This window comes from Patiria miniata, unplaced genomic scaffold (assembly GCF_015706575.1).
Source record: "Patiria miniata isolate m_02_andy unplaced genomic scaffold, ASM1570657v1 HiC_scaffold_21, whole genome shotgun sequence".
Taxonomy (NCBI): Eukaryota; Metazoa; Echinodermata; class Asteroidea; order Valvatida; family Asterinidae; genus Patiria; species Patiria miniata.
In genome coordinates, this window is record NW_024037060.1 from 1,989,213 (window position 1) to 2,008,211 (window position 18,999).

At 41.5% G+C, this 18,999-nt stretch overlaps 2 protein-coding genes across 4 annotated transcripts; both read left to right on the plus strand.

Annotated features, from left to right (window-relative positions):
- Positions 1–512: 512 nt before the first annotated feature.
- On the plus strand, positions 513–8,880 carry LOC119729520 (probable indole-3-acetic acid-amido synthetase GH3.8). Of its 2 annotated transcripts, none has more exons than XM_038202110.1 (7): positions 513–740; positions 4,376–5,386; positions 6,318–6,453; positions 7,112–7,276; positions 7,924–8,075; positions 8,169–8,251; positions 8,460–8,880. In XM_038202110.1, the coding sequence occupies exons 1-7, from the start codon at positions 620–622 to the stop codon at positions 8,682–8,684; spliced, it is 1,893 nt and encodes a 630-aa protein (XP_038058038.1). In that variant the 5' UTR covers positions 513–619; the 3' UTR covers positions 8,685–8,880. The 2 variants fall into 2 exon arrangements, with proteins under 2 accessions (XP_038058038.1, XP_038058039.1); XM_038202111.1 differs by lacking the exon at positions 513–740 and adding an exon at positions 2,201–2,421.
- A 653-nt stretch (positions 8,881–9,533) lies between these two features.
- LOC119729680 (GH3 domain-containing protein-like) lies at positions 9,534–18,127 on the plus strand. Of its 2 annotated transcripts, none has more exons than XM_038202352.1 (7): positions 9,534–11,328; positions 13,786–14,796; positions 15,590–15,725; positions 16,385–16,549; positions 17,180–17,331; positions 17,425–17,507; positions 17,704–18,127. In XM_038202352.1, the coding sequence occupies exons 1-7, from the start codon at positions 11,208–11,210 to the stop codon at positions 17,926–17,928; spliced, it is 1,893 nt and encodes a 630-aa protein (XP_038058280.1). In that variant the 5' UTR covers positions 9,534–11,207; the 3' UTR covers positions 17,929–18,127. The 2 variants fall into 2 exon arrangements, with proteins under 2 accessions (XP_038058280.1, XP_038058279.1); XM_038202351.1 differs by lacking the exon at positions 9,534–11,328 and adding an exon at positions 12,827–13,004.
- Positions 18,128–18,999: the final 872 nt, after the last annotated feature.

Here is an 18,999-nt window from a genome sequence, read left to right on the forward strand (position 1 = left end):
AATCATGCTTTATACCCATCATATATGATGTAGAATATGTTTATGACCTCGCGTTTCCATTGGAGACTATGTAGCTATTAACAACTGCTGCTGGCCACTGTCATGTGGGCGTGGCCTTTCGGTAAGGGGGGGGGGGTTTGACAAATATCCATGAGTTCCCCATGTGTGGTCCGGAATCGACCACTTTTAATTAGTCTTATTTACCATGGAATATGTGTCTAACTATACCACTTGCTGGAATGTTGCCTGCAACATGCCGATTATCTTCCACGTCCGTGGTAGCAAAAGGATATCCCATAATAATCATAGGCACTTTTTCTTATTCTTGTATTAATACAACCCGCTTCCATACCAAAACTTTGATACAGCATTGGCCCTTGGCATCAAATACTGAGTGCCAGCGAAAAACTGTATAATTCTCACTATACATTGTGATTCCCGCGATCAAAATACTAAAAGTTGACTTGAGTAAGTCTATTAAAGACTGCCAATCGAAGTATCGAAATCCAAAGACTGAAGTTCACAGTGCCAGCAAGCCTTTCATTGTGAACGTGCACGTAGTACGAGTTCTATAGAACACTTCAATCTATCGTTCCGACCCTCAGTAAATTGGTTCAACATGGCGGTAACGTGGGAACATCGGTGTGTGTTGTGGGCCTTGGCGTCTGCTGGTTTCACTGCGTATGTTATCAATGCGTATTTCATCAACGACGCCACTTGGTTGTGCCGTGTTGCAGCAGGTATGGTAGGCCAATAGGCCATTATATGCGGTGTATGCTTGGGCATAATAATGTGGCACACTACAACTTGCCCAGTCATGCATGAGCGGCTGTTTTGTACTTTTGCTTGCACAATAATTTGAGGTCGCACTGAAAGGACATTTAAATTTACAAACATTATACATTTGGTTTAAATCGTGAATTTGGTCTCGCATATTATGAGCCAATAGTTGCGACAAAGTGAATATTGTAGCAAATATTATTACTGTTACAAATAATTGCGACATCGTGAATGTAGTCGCCAACACTGGGGCTAATATGTGCGATATGTCCATCCGGAGCCACCATGCATGCACAATATTATCGCCACTAATAGGCAAGGCCGGTTCCAGGACACAATTTTTTGGGGGGCCAAAAACTATTTTGTCCCCCAAAAAAGTGGGTCAAAAAAATTACGGCGTGGGGTTCGGGACCCGCTTAAGGGCCCCGGTTTTTTTTTTTTTTTGGATTCTAGATGCTCTGTGGTGCGATCTGAGGCAATTTCTGACCACTTTAACCAATGTTTTTTTGAGGAAAAGATGGTGGTGTAGTCATTGCCTGCTTTGCCCCCCCCCCCCCCCGGATCCGCCCTTGCTAATAGGTACCAGAGTGAGTGGGAAAAAACTCTGTTAAATTATTAATGAACAGTTTCTTTGTGGACCACTTTATCCACAATCTAATTATATTTCACAGTTTAAATATTTGTTTAAGAAATTGCTAGTATTTAGTTTATCTGCTAGTTTGTTATCATTGGAGAATCTTTTATATGGACTTTAATAATGTATAAGAATGTTAACTCATTTAAATGCTTCATAAACATGATGCTGCTTGAGGCTTGTAAATTCGAAATTAGCCAAGAAAGACTTGGTCAATATGGAAAACAACTGGAATTAATTTAACTTTAAAATATTTAAGTTCAGTTGGGTTCTGTATGTATTAAATCATGTTTTATACCCATCATATATGATGTAGAATATGTTTATGACCTCGCGTTACCATTGGAGACTATGTAGCTATTAACAACTGCTGCTGGCCACTGTCATGTGGGCGTGGCCTTTCGGTAAGGGGATCGTGACAAATATCCATGAGTTCCCCATGTGTGGTCCGGAATCGACCACTTTTAATTAGTCTTATTTACCAAGGAATATGTGTCTAACCATACCACCTGCTGAAATGTTGCCTCCTTGCCGATCATCTTCTGCGTCTCTCGTAACAAAAGGATACCCCCATACTCGGAGGCACTTTATCTTTTCTTTTCTTTTTTAAACATAACCCGCTTCCAAACCAAAACTTTGATACAACATGTTCCCTTGGCATCAAATACTGAGTGCCAGCAAAAAACTGTGTAATTCTTACATTATAATTCCCGCGATCAAAATGCTAACAGTTGACTTGTGTAAGTCTAGGACTGCACTCGAAGTATCGAAATCCAAGGACTAAAGTTCACAATGCCAGCAAGCCTTTCATTGTGAACGTGCACGTAGGACGAGTTCTATAGAACACTTCAATCTATCGTTCCGACCCTCAGTAAATTGGTTCAACATGGCGGTAACGTGGGAACATCGGTGTGTGTTGTGGGCCTTGGCGTCTGCTGGTTTCACTGCGTATGTTATCAATGCGTATTTCATCAACGACGCCACTTGGTTATGCCGTGTTGCAGCAGGTATGGTAGGCCAATAGGCCATTATGCGCTGTATGCTTGGGCATAATTTATGTGGCACACTACAACTTGTATGCCCACACATTCATGTATGAGCGGCTGTTTTGCACTTTTGCTTGCACAATGATAAGGTCGCCCTGAAAGGATATTTAAATTTGCAAATTACTCATTTGGTGTGAATCGTGAATTTGGTCTCGCATATAATTAGCCCGACTGCGTCTGGCCGTACAGTACTATCGCAAGCTCTGTAGTACGGCCAGACGCCAAATGCTTCCACAGAGACTGATTGTTTTTGGCCGCTGATGTAGCGATTTTGCAACAGATTTTTATCGAGATTATCTTTTCATCCAGGACAAAAAAATTCCAAAGTTAAGGTTCTTAGTCGTAGAGCAACTCATACCTTTTCGAAAACACGTTCTTTGGTTTCAATATTTTCATCCATCTGGCCAAAAGGCGACTTTCAGTCATCATCTTCCACAAATATCGTCCTGAAAACGCCCTCTATGCGATTTCAAAATGGCGGCCGCGTTGTAATGTATGCATTATGCAGGCGTGCTTGGGCAAGATAATGAATATGCATCATAGTTTATGACGTTTGTCGGGCGCGCGGCGCGGCTGGCCATACAAACACAAGGTCATCAACTAAATAATGAGCTTGCGATAGTACTGTACGGCCAGACGCAGTTGGGCTAGCAAATATGAGCCAATAGTTGCGACAAAGTGAATAGGCCTATTGTAGCAAATATTATTACTGTTACAAATAATTGCGACATCGTGAATGTAGTCGCCAACACTGGGGCTAATAATTATGTACGATATATCCATCCGGAGCCACCATGCATGCACAATATTATCGCCACTAAAAGGCAAGGGCGGTTCCAGAACACAATTTTATGGGGGGCCAAAAAATTCTTTGGTCCCCCCAAAAAGTGGGTCAAAAAAATTACGGCGTGGGGTTCGGGGCCCGCTTAAGGGCCCCGAAATTTTTTTGGATTCTAGATGCTCTGTGGTGCGATCTGAGGCAATTTCTGACCACTTTAACCAATGTTTTTTTGAGGAAAAGATGGTGGTGTACTCGTCGCCTGCCTTTATTGCGATGTCACATTAAAAAAAAAAATGGTTTCTTTTTTTTGTGGGGGGGGGGGGCATGGCCCCATTTGGCCCCCCCCCCCGATCCGCCCTTGCTAATAGGTACCAAAGTGAGTGGAAAAAACTCTATTAAATTATTAATGAACAGTTTCTTTGTGGACCACTTTATCCACAATCTAATTATATTTCACAGTTTAAATATTTGTTTAAGAAATTGCTAGTATTTAGTTTATCTGCTAGTTTGTTATCATTAGAGAATCTTTTATATGGACTTTGATAATGTATAAGAATGTTAACTCAGTTAAATGCATCATAAACATGATGCTGCTTGAGGCTTTTAAATTCGAAATTAGCCAAGAAAGACTTGGTCAATATGGAAAACAACTGGAATTAATTTAACTTTAAAATGTTTAAGTTCAGTTGGGTCCTGTATGCATATAATCATGCTTTATCCCCATCATAATTATGATGTAGAATATATTTATGACCTCGCGTCACCATTGGAGACTGTGTAGCCATTAACAACTGCTGGCCACTGTCGTGGGCGTGGCTTTTCGGTAAGGTGTTGGGGACAAAATATCCATGAGTTCCCTATGGGTCCGGAATCGACCACTTTTAATTAGTCTTATTTACCATGGAATAGGTGTCTAACTATACCACTTGCTGAAATGTTGCCTGCAACATGCCGATTATCTTCCATATGTCATATCTTCCATATGTCCCTCCAGACTTCAGTGGAAGAAAAATTCAGTCCATTTTTTGTTTAATAATTATCTTCTAGAATTAACCAAACACAGTCATGACACCTTTAAAAAAAAAAATCGACATTTTTTTCAAACAGCTGGTTTTGTTATTTTGTCGTCTTCAGGTTTCTTAGCGATTCTGGGCACCTTGTCCTCGGTCACAGCTTTTCACATCTCAACCCTCCGATGCTCCGAAAGTCACAGCCTCAAGACACTGTTGCTGCAGTACATCCTCTTCCAAGTTGCAACCCTTACCACGCCATTCAGTTTGTATAAGCTTAAAAAGCTATGGAAAGAGCCACGCAAGGCGCAGGAGAAGTTTCTCCTAAAGCTGATCTCCCGCGACGCAGATACAGAGTACGGCAGACGATACTTGACAGGCATCCAATCACTGCAGGATTTCCGAGACAAACATCCACTCACCAAGTATGATCACTACCAGGATTACTTCCAGAGGCTGGCAGACGGGGAGAAGAACGTATGTGTGGCAGCCAAAGTGGACAGGTTTGGAATTTCCTCCGGCACCACGGGAAAGGGCAAGCTGATACCAATGGTATATGATGACAGTGGGTTGGGACTCGTGGTCGCTTTACAGGCAGTAGGGTCGAGCCCCATACAGAAAATTGTCGGGTTGTACTGCAAACCGGCACAGAAGCTTACCAAGTCAGGACTGCCTATTACACCAGCGGTATTCGTGCCCGAGAATAGTTCCAGTGCAGAATTCATGCTAAGCATGCTCCAGAATTCACCCTTTAGTGCTTTCCAGATTTCTACGGATTTCGAAGCCACCTACGTCCACCTTCTCTTCGCACTGAACGACAAAAACATCTGCATGTTCTATGCTCCATTCGCGTCACAGGTGTACAGGGCGTTCTCCATGCTGGAAGATGAGCAAGACATGTTCTTGGAGGATCTTTCTACAGGCAGGATCAATCCTAGACTGAACATTGATGCGGAGATACGACGTTCGCTGGATGCTGCATTGAAGGCCAACCCAGCCAGGGCTGATGAGTTGAGAGCAGAGTTTGCTCGAGGTTTTGTTGGTATCCTTGGGCGAATCTGGCCGCATCTGAATTGCTTTGTGACCGTAGATATCTCTGGCTATGAGCAGAAACTCAAAGCCAAATACACCAAAGGTGAGTAAAATACAGTTCGTGTAGTTACGTGTTGAGCTATAGAAAGCACTCAGAGAGCGCACACCTCAACCAAGGCTGAACAATTCCACACCATATTGTGAGCACACCCATACAGCCTCGCATATCAAATGGGCTTCGATACTTTATTGCACATTTAAAACATCTTTAACTTCCCCATTGTACAAAATGGTATAGTCCATTGACCTGTGTGGTTAGAATAGGTGGGTTACAAGGCATAAAGGGTCACTTGGTCAGTGCCACGCACACGAACCTGTGCACAGAGCGATCTGGTGAAAGTTTTACATGCATATAATGAGTGAATTTTGTTTTAAAGTCCTGCATCCAAAGGCAGATCCAAATCACTTCCAAAATCTAATCGATTTGCATTGGTACTAAGGACTGTCCCTTAAACAATTTTCATGAAAATCCACTCACAACTTTTTGAAATATTCTGTTCACAGACAAACGCACCAACCAATCAACCAACCAACCACCAACACACAAAACCTAACCCCTTGGCGGAGGCACTAACATTGTACTGAGCTGTAAAAAAAAAATAAGTGAAGCTATAGCACTGGTTCCCGATCCCTAAATTAGAATTGGGGAGGGAGCCAGTTTCAACCACTCCCATTTTTCAAAATTAATAACACCGAGTCGTTTTAGAGTAGGCCTACACGGAACTACAGTTTTCCAAACAGAAAAGTATTATATGAAATATAGTTTGTTGCCATTTTAATATTTTTTGAACTATGTTGAGTAAATAGTGTAGACATACATGTTAATTAAATGGGATAACTTTATTTACCAATCTATTGTTCTTCAATTCCAACAGCCAATGGGCTAAAATCAGATATGGAGATCAGTGGCTGTCGCGTGTTCCTCGTGCTTTCGTAAGAGCTCATTTTGACCCATTTTATCCATTTTATATTAGGCACCCGTCTTTACACATTCGCTTACGGCTGCACAGAAGGTTTACTTTGCTTCAACTTGTGGATGGACGGTAGACCGCCGCAATATGTGCTGAGCCCTAGTACAACCTTGACGGAGTTTATTCCTGAAGATCTCAGGTAGAAAACAAGTAATGAAATAAACAATATGGTGATAGCACAAAATATCAATTAGTTCTTTCTTGAAACTTGGTAAGTCTATTGATCTTGATGTTATGTTAACAAGGTTATAAACTCTTTTCCATGAGTCATGCGCGTCGCATGAAAACCTGGCGCACACAGACTGTGAAAGTGAGATTTTCGGAAAGATAATCGATACCTAGTTTTTTTCACAACTTCGTTCGTTGACGTCATTGGGTTTTTTTAGAACACTTCCTGCTTAATGACACTTTCCCTATTTGATCTTAATTTTTATTTTACTGTAAACATAGCTTGTAATATTTTATTGCGATAAGTCCCGACTAGGCCTATTTCATTTTTAGGAAGAGGTAGGCCTATGTCCACAATACTGGAACTTGAAGTAAAGGATGACACTTCAACGATATAGGTCATTCAAACAAAACTGAGCCTGGCAATGGACTATCTTACAAGAGCCAAAGAAAATGGAAATTTAATATTTTTAAGAATAAAACACTGAATCTACAGTTCATGATGAAGTGATATTTCAAGAGTAAGCGGATTACTGCAGTGTACATTTTACACAATTCAGATGCTTCGTATCAACTGAACACAAAAAATGAAATTTTAAAGTAATTAAAAATACTTGTATTTCATCTAGTGAGGAGGCAAATCCAAAGACTTTATTTCTGGATGAGATCGAGGTTGGAAAACGCTACGAGATAGTCATAACGACCGTAAGTGGGTTTTACCGCTACCGCATGGGCGACGTGGTGGAGGTTGTAGGTTTCCATGACAACTGCCCGGTGATTCAAGTGAAATACAGGTAAGCTTAGCGCCGATCTATGCAAAATGGCGTTGTGTAAATGAAATGTTTATATATGTATACAGTAAAAAAAAGCGAAACCCAAATGTCAGGACTATTGTTTTAGTGAAGTTCTGCATGTAGCACTTTCAAAATCTAGGATATGAAAGCCCAATTCATAAGCTTTCTATTGGTACAAGAATCATTCAAATTACTTGTGTACTTTTCAAGTGACGGAATTTTAAACACAACCACCGTTTTAAAGTTCTGTCCACGGATCACAAGAAGGTAAGTGTTCGTTCAGCAAAACGAAAACAAATCACACAGGGATGTGTGTAGATTGTTCTCGTTTTGCTGAAAGAACGCGGACCTTTTTTTTGGTGATCCGTGGACAGAACTTTAAAACGGTGGTTATGTTTAAAATTCCGTAACTTGAAATTGAAAGTGCTACATGCAGAACTTCACTAAAACAATGGCCCGACATTTGGGTTTCTTTTTTTTGTACTCACCCTGTACAACTCAATTTTATAAATCTGAAACAGGTAAAGCATCGGTGTTCAATGTCCCAGATACACTTTTTGTACATCATTGAAAAGTACTCAATTGATAATATTTAACTTTAACAATTGTTGACAATACTTGAATTGAAAATGCTCTTGTATACTCAGAACTGGCGAGCTGTTGAATTTACGGAGCGAGAAGATTGACAAGCTTGTAGTGAACAACGCCATACAGGAGAGCTTGACCAGCTGGCAAGGGGCGACGCTGGTGGACTGGACATGCGCAGAGAGTCCATTGATGTACGAGGACGCGGAGCATGGTAAATAAAATGATTGGCACAGTGTTTTAGAAATCTCGGTCTCGTTTCCAAAATATCAGAAAATTCCGTGAGTTTTCTTTTGTTTCCAAACAGTTGATTTTGACATGTTGTACCTACTGTTCATCGAGTTGGAATCAGTGGACGGCTTCCGTTTATCAGAGGAGCAGAAGTCATTGGTAATTATCCCGATTTTTTTTTTTTTTTTTTTTTTTTTTGGCATAGGCCTACACAGACACACAATTTTGTTATCAATAAATCGATTTCAAAGTAAGCTTGTAGCTCCTGCTTTAACAGCTGTCGCCATTTTTGCTGATGATTCTTTGGAGATAAAACATATCATTAACTCTTTTAAATGGCACTATTTTAATTCGTTATTTCCTTCAGTTCGACCAGTCACTTCGCAAGCAGCACGAGTTCTACGACCACTACCGCCAAGTTGGCACCATCTGCGAGGCTCGCGTGATGATCGTTCGCCCAGGATCCTTCAAGAAATTGCAAGACTTCATAATAGCGACTTCCACGGCCAGTTATAACCAGTTCAAGATGCCCAAAAAGCTGCGCACAAAGGCGACTCTTGATCTCATGATGAAGTGTGTAGTAGATGTTTAATATATGCCATAAAAACCTGTAGGCTTTATTGAACAACCATTACTGTGTGTCAGATGTCACACGCACATTTTGCCAATGTTTTTTTTTTACAGTACATAGAAAAGTGCTCATTCGCAAACAAAAGTGTGAATTATTATAGTGTGTCCTGGATATTTAATAATATCTGTCATAAAAACCTGTAGGCTTTATGGAGGAACCCTTGTTGTGTGTGTCTGATGTCACGCGCACGTTTTGCCAATAGACCGCTTGCAGACGCGATCGATAATTGGCGCGCGAAGGTGCAAACGCCATGTTGTGGGACAAAATGTGCATGGATAGATTTACGCTTGTCCCACAACATGGCGTCGTGCGCCTTCGCGCGTCGATTATCGAACGCGTATGCAAGCGGTCTATGGACCGATCCAGTAAGCACCGCCCAATGGTGTTCTGACCAATCACAGCCGCGATTTATGTCCGACGTGCGTGCACAAATTTCTGACATGCGTGCACGCGCGTATGAAGCGTGAGGCAGGAAAATGCAGCGTGACATGGAGAGGAGGACGTGTTAATTTGCCCAGTGCGCAGTGGGCGGGGCTTACTGGATCGGTCCATTGTGTTGTTTCTTTGGTGTTTTTTTTACAGTGCACAGAAAAGTGCTTATTCGCGAACAACAGTGTGAATCGTTAATAATAATAATCGGCATTTAAGAACGCTCTTATTAGTAAACTAAATCACAGCGCTTACAGTATTATTATTACTCCTGATCATTGGGCCAATTAAAAACATTCCAAATACCATCTCAGCTCCCTGGGGAGTATACAGCTCGATGCTGCCTGTTAGTCACAAGCAAGCTTATTCAAGCTTATTCAATCACAATAACCATCTCTGCCCTCACAGGTACCCATTTACTCCTGGGTGGAGAGAAGCAATGAGTGACAAAGTGCCTTTCTCAAGGGCCCACGCACAATGACCCAGGCTGGACTCGAACCCACACCCCGCAGCTTTTATACCCACAGTCCACGAATCCAGTGCCCTTGGCCACAGCACTCCACAATGATTATGAATGCAAAAGTCAGTTACTTTAGAGATATATTTGGCATAGGTTTTTTTTAAATGCAAAACAAAGAATCTAAGAGTGTCGTTGCAATCCCGAGATGCACAGAGACCAGAATTTGCCTACCAGGTCATGAGAAGTTGAAATAACCCTGGCTCTGGAAAATTAAGAAGTTGGTGTAGTGTGAAAATGAGACATTAAAATCAGAATTTTTTTTTTTTTTTTTTTTTAAAATAACATTACAATTGTTCAAATACGGAGGGCATGATATGAACTTTCAGATGCCTAGAAGAATAAGTAGCAGGTTTGTGGAATTTTTTTGATACATTTCCTATTATTTGAATTATCAAATGTATATTTTCATTATTTTTTTTATTTTAATTTTTGAAAAAAAAACAAGCATGGTGGGGGTGCAACCACAATAAAACAACCACTCTTAACCTCGTTCCCATGGTCTAACCTTAATACAATAGTAAAGACAGAGCAGCCAGACTGAGCTAGTGGGAGCGTACTGCTCCGTGTCATGGGGACGAGGTCAGACTTGCCGAACTCTTTCAAGTGACGTCACTGGAAAGCTCGCTTGGGGAACGGTGATATCCTTAGTGACGCATGTTTCGTGCCATTGTTGTCAGTAGTGCAGGTATTTAAATTGTTGTTGAAGAAATTGCTAGTTTTTTTAGTTTATCTGCTAGTTTGTTATCAGTGGAGAATCTTTTATATGGACTGTGATAATGTATAAGAATGTTAACTCAGTTAAATGCATCATAAACACGATGCTGCTTGAGGCTTGTAAATTCGAATCTAGCCAAGAAAGACTTGGTCAATATGGAAAACAACTGGAATTAATTTAACTTTAAAATGTTTAAGTTCAGTTGGGTTCTGTATGCATTAAATCATGCTTATACCCATCATATATGATGTAGAATATGTTTATGACCTCGCGTTACCATTGGAGACTATGTAGCTATTAACAACTGCTGCTGGCCACTGTCATGTGGGCGTGGCCTTTCGGTAAGGGGGGGGGGGGTTGGCAAATATCCATGAGTTCCCCATGTGTGGTCCGGAATCGACCACTTTTAATTAGTCTTATTTACCAAGGAATATGTGTCTAACCATACCACCTGCTGAAATGTTGCCTTGCCGATCATCTTCTGCGTCTCTCGTAACAAAAGGATACCCCCATACTCAGAGGCACTTTATCTTTTCTTTTCTTTTTTAAAGATAACCCGCTTCCAAACCAAAACTTTGATACAACATGTTCCCTTGGCAACAAATACTGAGTGCCAGCCAAAAACTGTGTAATTCTTACATTATAATTCCCGCGATCAAAATGCCATAAGTTGACTTGTGTAAGTTTAGGACTGCACTCGAAGTATCGAAATGTTCACAGTGCCAGCAAGCCTTTCATTGTGAACGTGCACGTAGTTCGAGTTCTAAAGTACACTGCGATCTACCGTTCCGACCCTCTTGGTTTCTCAAATTGGTTCAACATGGCAGTAACGTGGGAACATCGGTGTGTGTTGTGGGCCTTGGCGTCTGCTGGTTTCACTGCGTATGTTATCAATGCGTATTTCATCAACGACGCCACTTGGTTATGCCGTGTTGCAGCAGGTATGGTAGGCCAATAGGCCATTATGCGGTGTATGCTTGGGCATAACTTATGTGGTGCACTACAACTTGCCCAGTCATGCATGAGCGGCTGTTTTGTACTTTTGCTTGCACAATAATTTGAGGTCGCACTGAAAGGACACTTAAATTTGCAAACATTACTTATTTGGTGTGAATCGTGAATTTGGTCTCGCATATTATGAGCCAATAGTTGCGACAAAGTGAATATTGTAGCAAATATTATTACTGTTACAAATAATTGCGACATCGTGAATGTAGTCGCCAACACTGGGGCTAATATGTGCGATATGTCTATCCGGAGCCACCATGCATGCACAATATTATCGCCACTAATAGGCAAGGCCGGTTCCAGGACACAATTTTTTGGGGGGCCAAAAACTATTTTGGTCCCCCAAAAAAGTGGGTCAAAAAAATTACGGCGTGGGGTTCGGGGCCCGCTTAAGGGCCCCGGTTTTTTTTTGGATTCTAGATGCTCTGTGGTGCGATCTGAGGCAATTTCTGACCACTTTAACCAATGTTTTTTTGAGGAAAAGATGGTGGTGTACTCATTGCCTGCCTTGGCCCCCTTTGGCCCCCCCCCCCGGATCCGCCCTTGCTAATAGGTACCAGAGTGAGTGGAAAAAACCTCTGTTAAATTATTAATGAACAGTTTCTTTGTGGACCACTTTATCCACAATCTAATTATATTTCACAGTTTAAATATTTAATTAAGAAATTGCTAGTATTTAGTTTATCTGCTAGTTTGTTATCATTGGAGAATCTTTTATATGGACTTTGATAATGTATAAGAATGTTAACTCAATTAAATGCATCATAAACATGATGCTGCTTGAGGCTTGTAAATTCGAAATTAGCCAAGAAAGACTTGGTCAATATGGAAAACAACTGGAATTAATTTAACTTTAAAATGTTTAAGTTCAGTTGGGTTCTGTATACATTAAATCATGCTTTATACCCATCACATATGTGATAAAAAATATGTTTATGACCTCGCGTTACCATTGGAGACTATGTAGCTATTAACAACTGCTGCTGGCCACTGTCATGTGGGCGTGGCATTTCGGTAAGGGGGGGTTGACAAATATTCATGAGTTCCCTATGGTTGGTCCGGAATCGACCACTTTTAATTAGTCTTATTTACCAAGGAATATGTGTCTAACCATACCACCTGCTGAAATGTTGCCTTGCCGATCATCTTCTGCGTCTCTCGTAACAAAAGGATACCCCCATACTCAGAGGCACTTTATCTTTTCTTTTCTTTTTTAAAGATAACCCGCTTCCAAACCAAAACTTTGATACAACATGTTCCCTTGGCAACAAATACTGAGTGCCAGCAAAAAACTGTGTAATTCTTACATTATAATTCCCGCGATCAAAATGCCATAAGTTGACTTGTGTAAGTTTAGGACTGCACTCGAAGTATCGAAATGTTCACAGTGCCAGCAAGCCTTTCATTGTGAACGTGCACGTACTTCGAGTTCTAAAGTACACTGCGATCTACCGTTCCGACCCTCTTGGTTTCTCAAATTGGTTCAACATGGCAGTAACGTGGGAACATCGGTGTGTGTTGTGGGCCTTGGCGTCTGCTGGTTTCACTGCGTATGTTATCAATGCGTATTTCATCAACGACGCCACTTGGTTATGCCGTGTTGCAGCAGGTATGGTAGGCCAATAGGCCATTATGCGGTGTATGCTTGGGCATAACTTATGTGGTGCACTACAACTTGCCCAGTCATGCATGAGCGGCTGTTTTGTACTTTTGCTTGCACAATAATTTGAGGTCGCACTGAAAGGACACTTAAATTTGCAAACATTACACATTTGGTGTGAATCGTGAATTTGGTCTCGCATATTATGAGCCAACAGTTGCGACAAAGTGAATATTGTAGCAAATATTAATACTGTTACAAATAATTGCGACATCGTGAATGTAGTCGCCAACACTTGGGCTAATATGTGCGATATGTCCATCCGGAGCCACCATGCATGCACAATATTATCGCCACTATATGGGTACCAAAGTAAGTGAAAAAACTCTGTTAAATTATTAATGAACAGGTTCTTTGTGGACCACTTTATCCACAATCTAACCTCGTGACAATGTTCGCGTCAAGCTAAACTTTGCGTTTCACGTGCCTACCAGTTAGGCCTACGGTGAGCTAAATGATCAGCAGTTCGCACTTGGTAGGTCTTCATTTCAAAACGACACATTATGATATCGATGATATCGAAACTGTCTGGCTTTTTTTTTGGGGGGGGGAGGGGCGGTTACCTGTAGAAGGACTTTGGAGAGCCTTTTGGGCCATCTGTTTCTCCAAACTTCAGTGGCAGAAAAATTCAGTCCATTTTTTGTTTAATAATGAACTTCTAGAATTAGCCAAACACAGACATGTCGAATTTTTTTGCAACTGGCTGGTTTTGTTATTTTGTTGTCTTCAGGTTTCTTAGCGATTCTGGGCACCTTGTCCTCGGTCACAGCTTTTCACATCTCAACCCTCCGGTGCTCCGAAAGTCACACCCTCAAGACACTGTTGCTGCAGTACATCCTCTTCCAAGTTGCAACCCTTGCCACGCCATTCAGTTTGTATAAGCTTAAAAAGCTATGGAAAGAGCCACGCAAGGCGCAGGAGAAGTTTCTCCTAAAGCTGATCTCCCGCGACGCAGATACAGAGTACGGCAGACGATACTTGACAGGCATCCAATCACTGCAGGATTTCCGAGACAAACATCCACTCACCAAGTATGATCACTACCAGGATTACTTCCAGAGACTGGCAGACGGGGAAAAGAACGTCTGTGTGGCAGCCAAAGTGGACAGGTTTGGAATTTCCTCAGGCACCACGGGAAAGGGCAAGCTGATACCAATGGTATTTAATGACAGTGGGTTGGGACTCGTGGTCGTTTTACAGGCAGTGGGGTCGAGCCCCATACAGAAAATGGCTGGGTTGTACTGCAAACCGGCACAGAAGTTTACCAAGTCAGGACTGCCTATTGCACCAGCGGTATTCGTGCCTGACAATAGTTCCCTTGCAAAATTCATGGTAAGCACGCTCCTGAATTCACCATTTAGTGCCTTCCAGATTTCTACGGATTTCGAAGCCACCTACGTCCACCTTCTCTTCGCACTGACCGACAAAAACGTCTGCACGTTCAGTGCTCCATTCGCGTCACAGGTGTACAGGGCGTTCTCCATGCTGGAAGATGAGCAAGACATGTTCTTGGAGGATCTTTCTACAGGCAGGATCAATCCTAGACTGAACATTGATGCGGAGACACGACGTTCGCTGGATGCTGCCTTGGAGGCCAACCCAGCCAGGGCTCATGAGCTGAGAGCAGAGTTTGCTCGAGGTTTTGTTGGTATCCTTGGGCGAATCTGGCCGCATCTGAATTGCTTTGTGACCGCAGATATATCTGGCTATGTGCAGAAACTCAAAGCCAAATACACCAAAGGTGAGTAAAATACAGTTCGTGTAGTTACGTGTATAGAAAGCACTCAGAGACCTATGTGGCTAGATTAGGTGGGTTACAAGGCATATAGGGTCACTGGGTCAGTGCCACGCACACGAACCTGTGCACAGAGCGATCTGGTGAAAGTTTTACATGCATATATGAGTGAATTTTTTTTTTTTTTAAATGTCCTGGATCCACACGCAGATGCCTATCACTTCCAAAATCTAATCGATTTGCACTTGTACCAAGGACCGTCCCTAAAACAATTCTTATGAAAATCCGCTCAGAACTTTTTGAAATATCCTGTTCACAGACAAACGCACCAACCAATCAACCAACCAACCACCAACACACAAAACCTAACCCCTTGGCGGAGGCACTAACATTGTACTGAGCTGTAAAAAAAAAAATAAGTGAAGCTATAGCACTGGTTCCCGATCCCTAAATTAGAATTGGGGAGGGAGCCAGTTTCAACCACTCTCATTTTTCAAAATTAATAACATCGATTCGTCTAATAGAGTAGGCCTACACTGAACTACAGTTTTCCAAACAGAAAAGTATTATATGAAATATAGTTTGTTGCCATTTTAATATTTTTTTAACTATGTTTAGTAAAGAGTGTAGACATACATGTCAATGAAATGGGATAACTTTATTTACCGGTCTATTGTTCTTCAATTCCAACAGCCAATGGGCTAAAATCAGATTTTTATATGGAGATCAGTGGCTGTCACATGTTCCTCGTGCTTTCGTTAGAGCTCATTTTTGACCCATTTTATCCATTTTATATTAGGCAGCCGTCTTTACTCATTCGCTTACGGCTGCACCGAAGGTTTAGTTTGCTACAACTTGTGGATGGACGGTAGACCGCCGCAATATGTGCTGAGCCCTAGTACAAACTTGACGGAGTTCATTCCTGAAGATCTCAGGTAGAAAACAAGTAATGACATAAACAATATGGTGATAGCACAAAATATCAATTAGTTCTTTCTTGAAACTTGGTAAGTCTATTGACCTTGATGTTATGTTAACAAGGTTATAAACTCTTTTCCATGAGTCATGCGCGTCGCATGAAAACCTGGCGCACACAGACTGTGAAAGTGAGATTTTCGGAAAGATAATCGATACCTAGTTTTTTTCACAACTTCGTTCGTTGACGTCATTGGTTTTTTTTTAGAACACTTCCTGCTTAATGACACTTTCCCTATTTGATCTTAATTTTTATTTTACTGTAAACATAGCTTGTAATATTTTATTGCGATAAGTCCCGACTAGGCCTATTTCATTTTTTGGAAGAGGTAGGCCTATGTCCACAATACTGGAACTTGAAGTAAAGGATGACACTTCAACGATATAGGTCATTCAAACAAAACTGAGCCTGGCAATGGACTATCTTACAAGAGCCAAAGAAAATGGAAATTTAATATTTTTAAGAATAAAACACTGAATCTACAGTTCATGATGAAGTGATATTTCAAGAGTAAGCGGATTACTGCAGTGTACATTTTACACAATTCAGATGCTTCGTATCAACTGAACACAAAAAATGAAATTTTAAAGTAATTAAAAATACTTGTATTTCATCTAGTGAGGAGGCAAATCCAAAGACTTTATTTCTGGATGAGATCGAGGTTGGAAAACGCTACGAGATAGTCATAACGACCGTAAGTGGGTTTTACCGCTACCGCATGGGCGACGTGGTGGAGGTTGTAGGTTTCCATGACAACTGCCCGGTGATTCAAGTGAAATACAGGTAAGCTTAGCGCCGATCTATGCAAAATGGCGTTGTGTAAATGAAATGTTTATATATGTATACAGTAAAAAAAAGCGAAACCCAAATGTCAGGACTATTGTTTTAGTGAAGTTCTGCATGTAGCACTTTCAAAATCTAGGATATGAAAGCCCAATTCATAAGCTTTCTATTGGTACAAGAATCATTCAAATTACTTGTGTACTTTTCAAGTGACGGAATTTTAAACACAACCACCGTTTTAAAGTTCTGTCCACGGATCACAAGAAGGTAAGTGTTCGTTCAGCAAAACGAAAACAAATCACACAGGGATGTGTGTAGATTGTTCTCGTTTTGCTGAAAGAACGCGCACCTTTTTTTTGGTGATCCGTGGACAGAACTTTAAAACGGTGGTTACGTTTAAAATTCCGTAACTTGAAATTGAAATTGCTACATGCAGAACTTCACTAAAACAATGGCCCGACATTTGGGTTTCTTTTTTTTGTACTCACCCTGTACAACTCAATTTTATAAATCTGAAACAGGTAAAGCATCGGTGTTCAATGTACATCATTGAAAAAGTACTCAATTGATAATATTTAACTTTAACAATTGTTGACAATACTTGAATTGAAAATGCTCTTGTATACTCAGAACTGGTGAGCTGTTGAATTTACGGAGCGAGAAGATTGACAAGCTTGTAGTGAACAACGCCATACAGGAGAGCTTGACCAGCTGGCAAGGGGCGACGCTGGTGGAATGGACATGTGCAGAGAGTCCATTGATGTACGGGGACGCGGAGCATGGTAAATAAAATGATTGGCACAGTGTTTTAGAAATCTCGGTCTCGTTTCCAAACAATGAGAAAATTCCGTGAGTTTTCTTTTGTTTCCAAACAGTTGATTTTGACATGTTGTACCTACTGTTCATCGAGTTGGAATCAGTGGACGGCTTCCGTTTATCAGAGGAGCAGAAGTCATTGGTAATTATCCCGATTTTTTTTTTTTTTGGCATAGGCCTACACAGACACGCAATTTTGTTATCAATAATACGATTTCAAAGTAAGCTTGTAGCTCCTGCTTTAACAGCTGTCGCCATTTTTGCTGATGATTCTTTGGAGATAAAACATATCATTAACTCTTTTAAATGGCACTATTTTAATTCGTTATTTCCTTCAGTTCGACCAGTCACTTCGCAAGCAGCACGAGTTCTACGACCACTACCGCCAAGTTGGCACCATCTGCGAGGCTCGCGTGATGATCGTTCGCCCAGGATCCTTCAAGAAATTGCAAGACTTCATAATAGCGACCTCCACGGCCAGTTATAACCTGTTCAAGATGCCCAAAAAGCTGCGCACAAAGGCGACTCTTGATCTCATGATGAAGTGTGTAGTAGATGTTTAATATATGCCATAAAAACCTGTAGGCTTTATTGAACAACCCTTACTGTGTGTCAGATGTCACATGCACATTTTGCCAATGTTTTTTTTTTTTTACAGTACATAGAAAAGTGCTCATTCGCAAACAAAAGTGTGAATTATTATAGTGTGTCCTGGATATTTAATAATATCTGTCATAAAAACCTGTAGGCTTTATGGAGGAACCCTTGTTGTGTGTGTCTGATGTCACGTGCACGTTTTGCCAATAGACCGCTTGCAGACGCGATCGATAATTGACGCGCGAAGGTGCAAACGCCATGTTGTGGGACAAAATGTGCATGGATAGATTTACGCTTGTCCCACAACATGGCGTCGCGCGCCTTTGCGCGTCGATTATCGAACGCGTATGCAAGCGGTCTATGGACCGATCCAGTAAGCACCGCCCAATGGTGTTCTGACCAATCACAGCCGCGATTTATGTCCGACGTGCGTGCACAAATGTCTGACATGCGTGCACGCGCGTATGAAGCGTGAGGCAGGAAAATGCAGCGTGACATGGAGAGGAGGACGTGTTAATTTGCCCAGTGCGCAGTGGGCGGGGCTTACTGGATCGGTCCATTGTGTTGTTTCTTTGGTGTTTTTTTTACAGTGCACAGAAAAGTGCTTATTCGCGAACAACAGTGTGAATCGTTAATAATAATAATCGGCATTTAAGAACGCTCTTATTAGTAAACTAAATCACAGCGCTTACAGTATTATTATTACCCCTGATCATTGGGCCAATTAAAAACATTCCAAATACCATCTCAGCTCCCTGGGGAGTATACAGCTCGATGCTGCCTGTTAGTCACAAGCAAGCTTATTCAAGCTTATTCAATCACAATAACCATCTCTGCCCTCACAGGTACCCATTTACTCCTGGGTGGAGAGAAGCAATGAGTGACAAAGTGCCTTTCTCAAGGGCCCACGCACAATGACCCAGGCTGGACTCGAACCCACACCCCGCAGCTTTTATACCCACAGTCCACGAATCCAGTGCCCTTGGCCACAGCACTCCACAATGATTATGAATGCAAAAGTCAGTTACTTTAGAGAT

Bases quoted from the DNA above. Each gene is read 5' to 3' on its own strand.
- LOC119729520 (XM_038202110.1), top strand. From the start codon at position 620: ATGGCGGTAACGTGGGAACATCGGTGTGTGTTGTGGGCCTTGGCGTCT. The intron at 5,387-6,317 runs GTGAGTAAAATA...ATTTTATATTAG, and splicing joins CAAAGCCAAATACACCAAAG to GCACCCGTCTTTACACATTC. The intron at 6,454-7,111 runs GTAGAAAACAAG...TATTTCATCTAG, and splicing joins TTTATTCCTGAAGATCTCAG to TGAGGAGGCAAATCCAAAGA.
- LOC119729680 (XM_038202352.1), top strand. From the start codon at position 11,208: ATGGCAGTAACGTGGGAACATCGGTGTGTGTTGTGGGCCTTGGCGTCT. The intron at 14,797-15,589 runs GTGAGTAAAATA...ATTTTATATTAG, and splicing joins CAAAGCCAAATACACCAAAG to GCAGCCGTCTTTACTCATTC. The intron at 16,550-17,179 runs GTAAGCTTAGCG...TTGTATACTCAG, and splicing joins GTGATTCAAGTGAAATACAG to AACTGGTGAGCTGTTGAATT.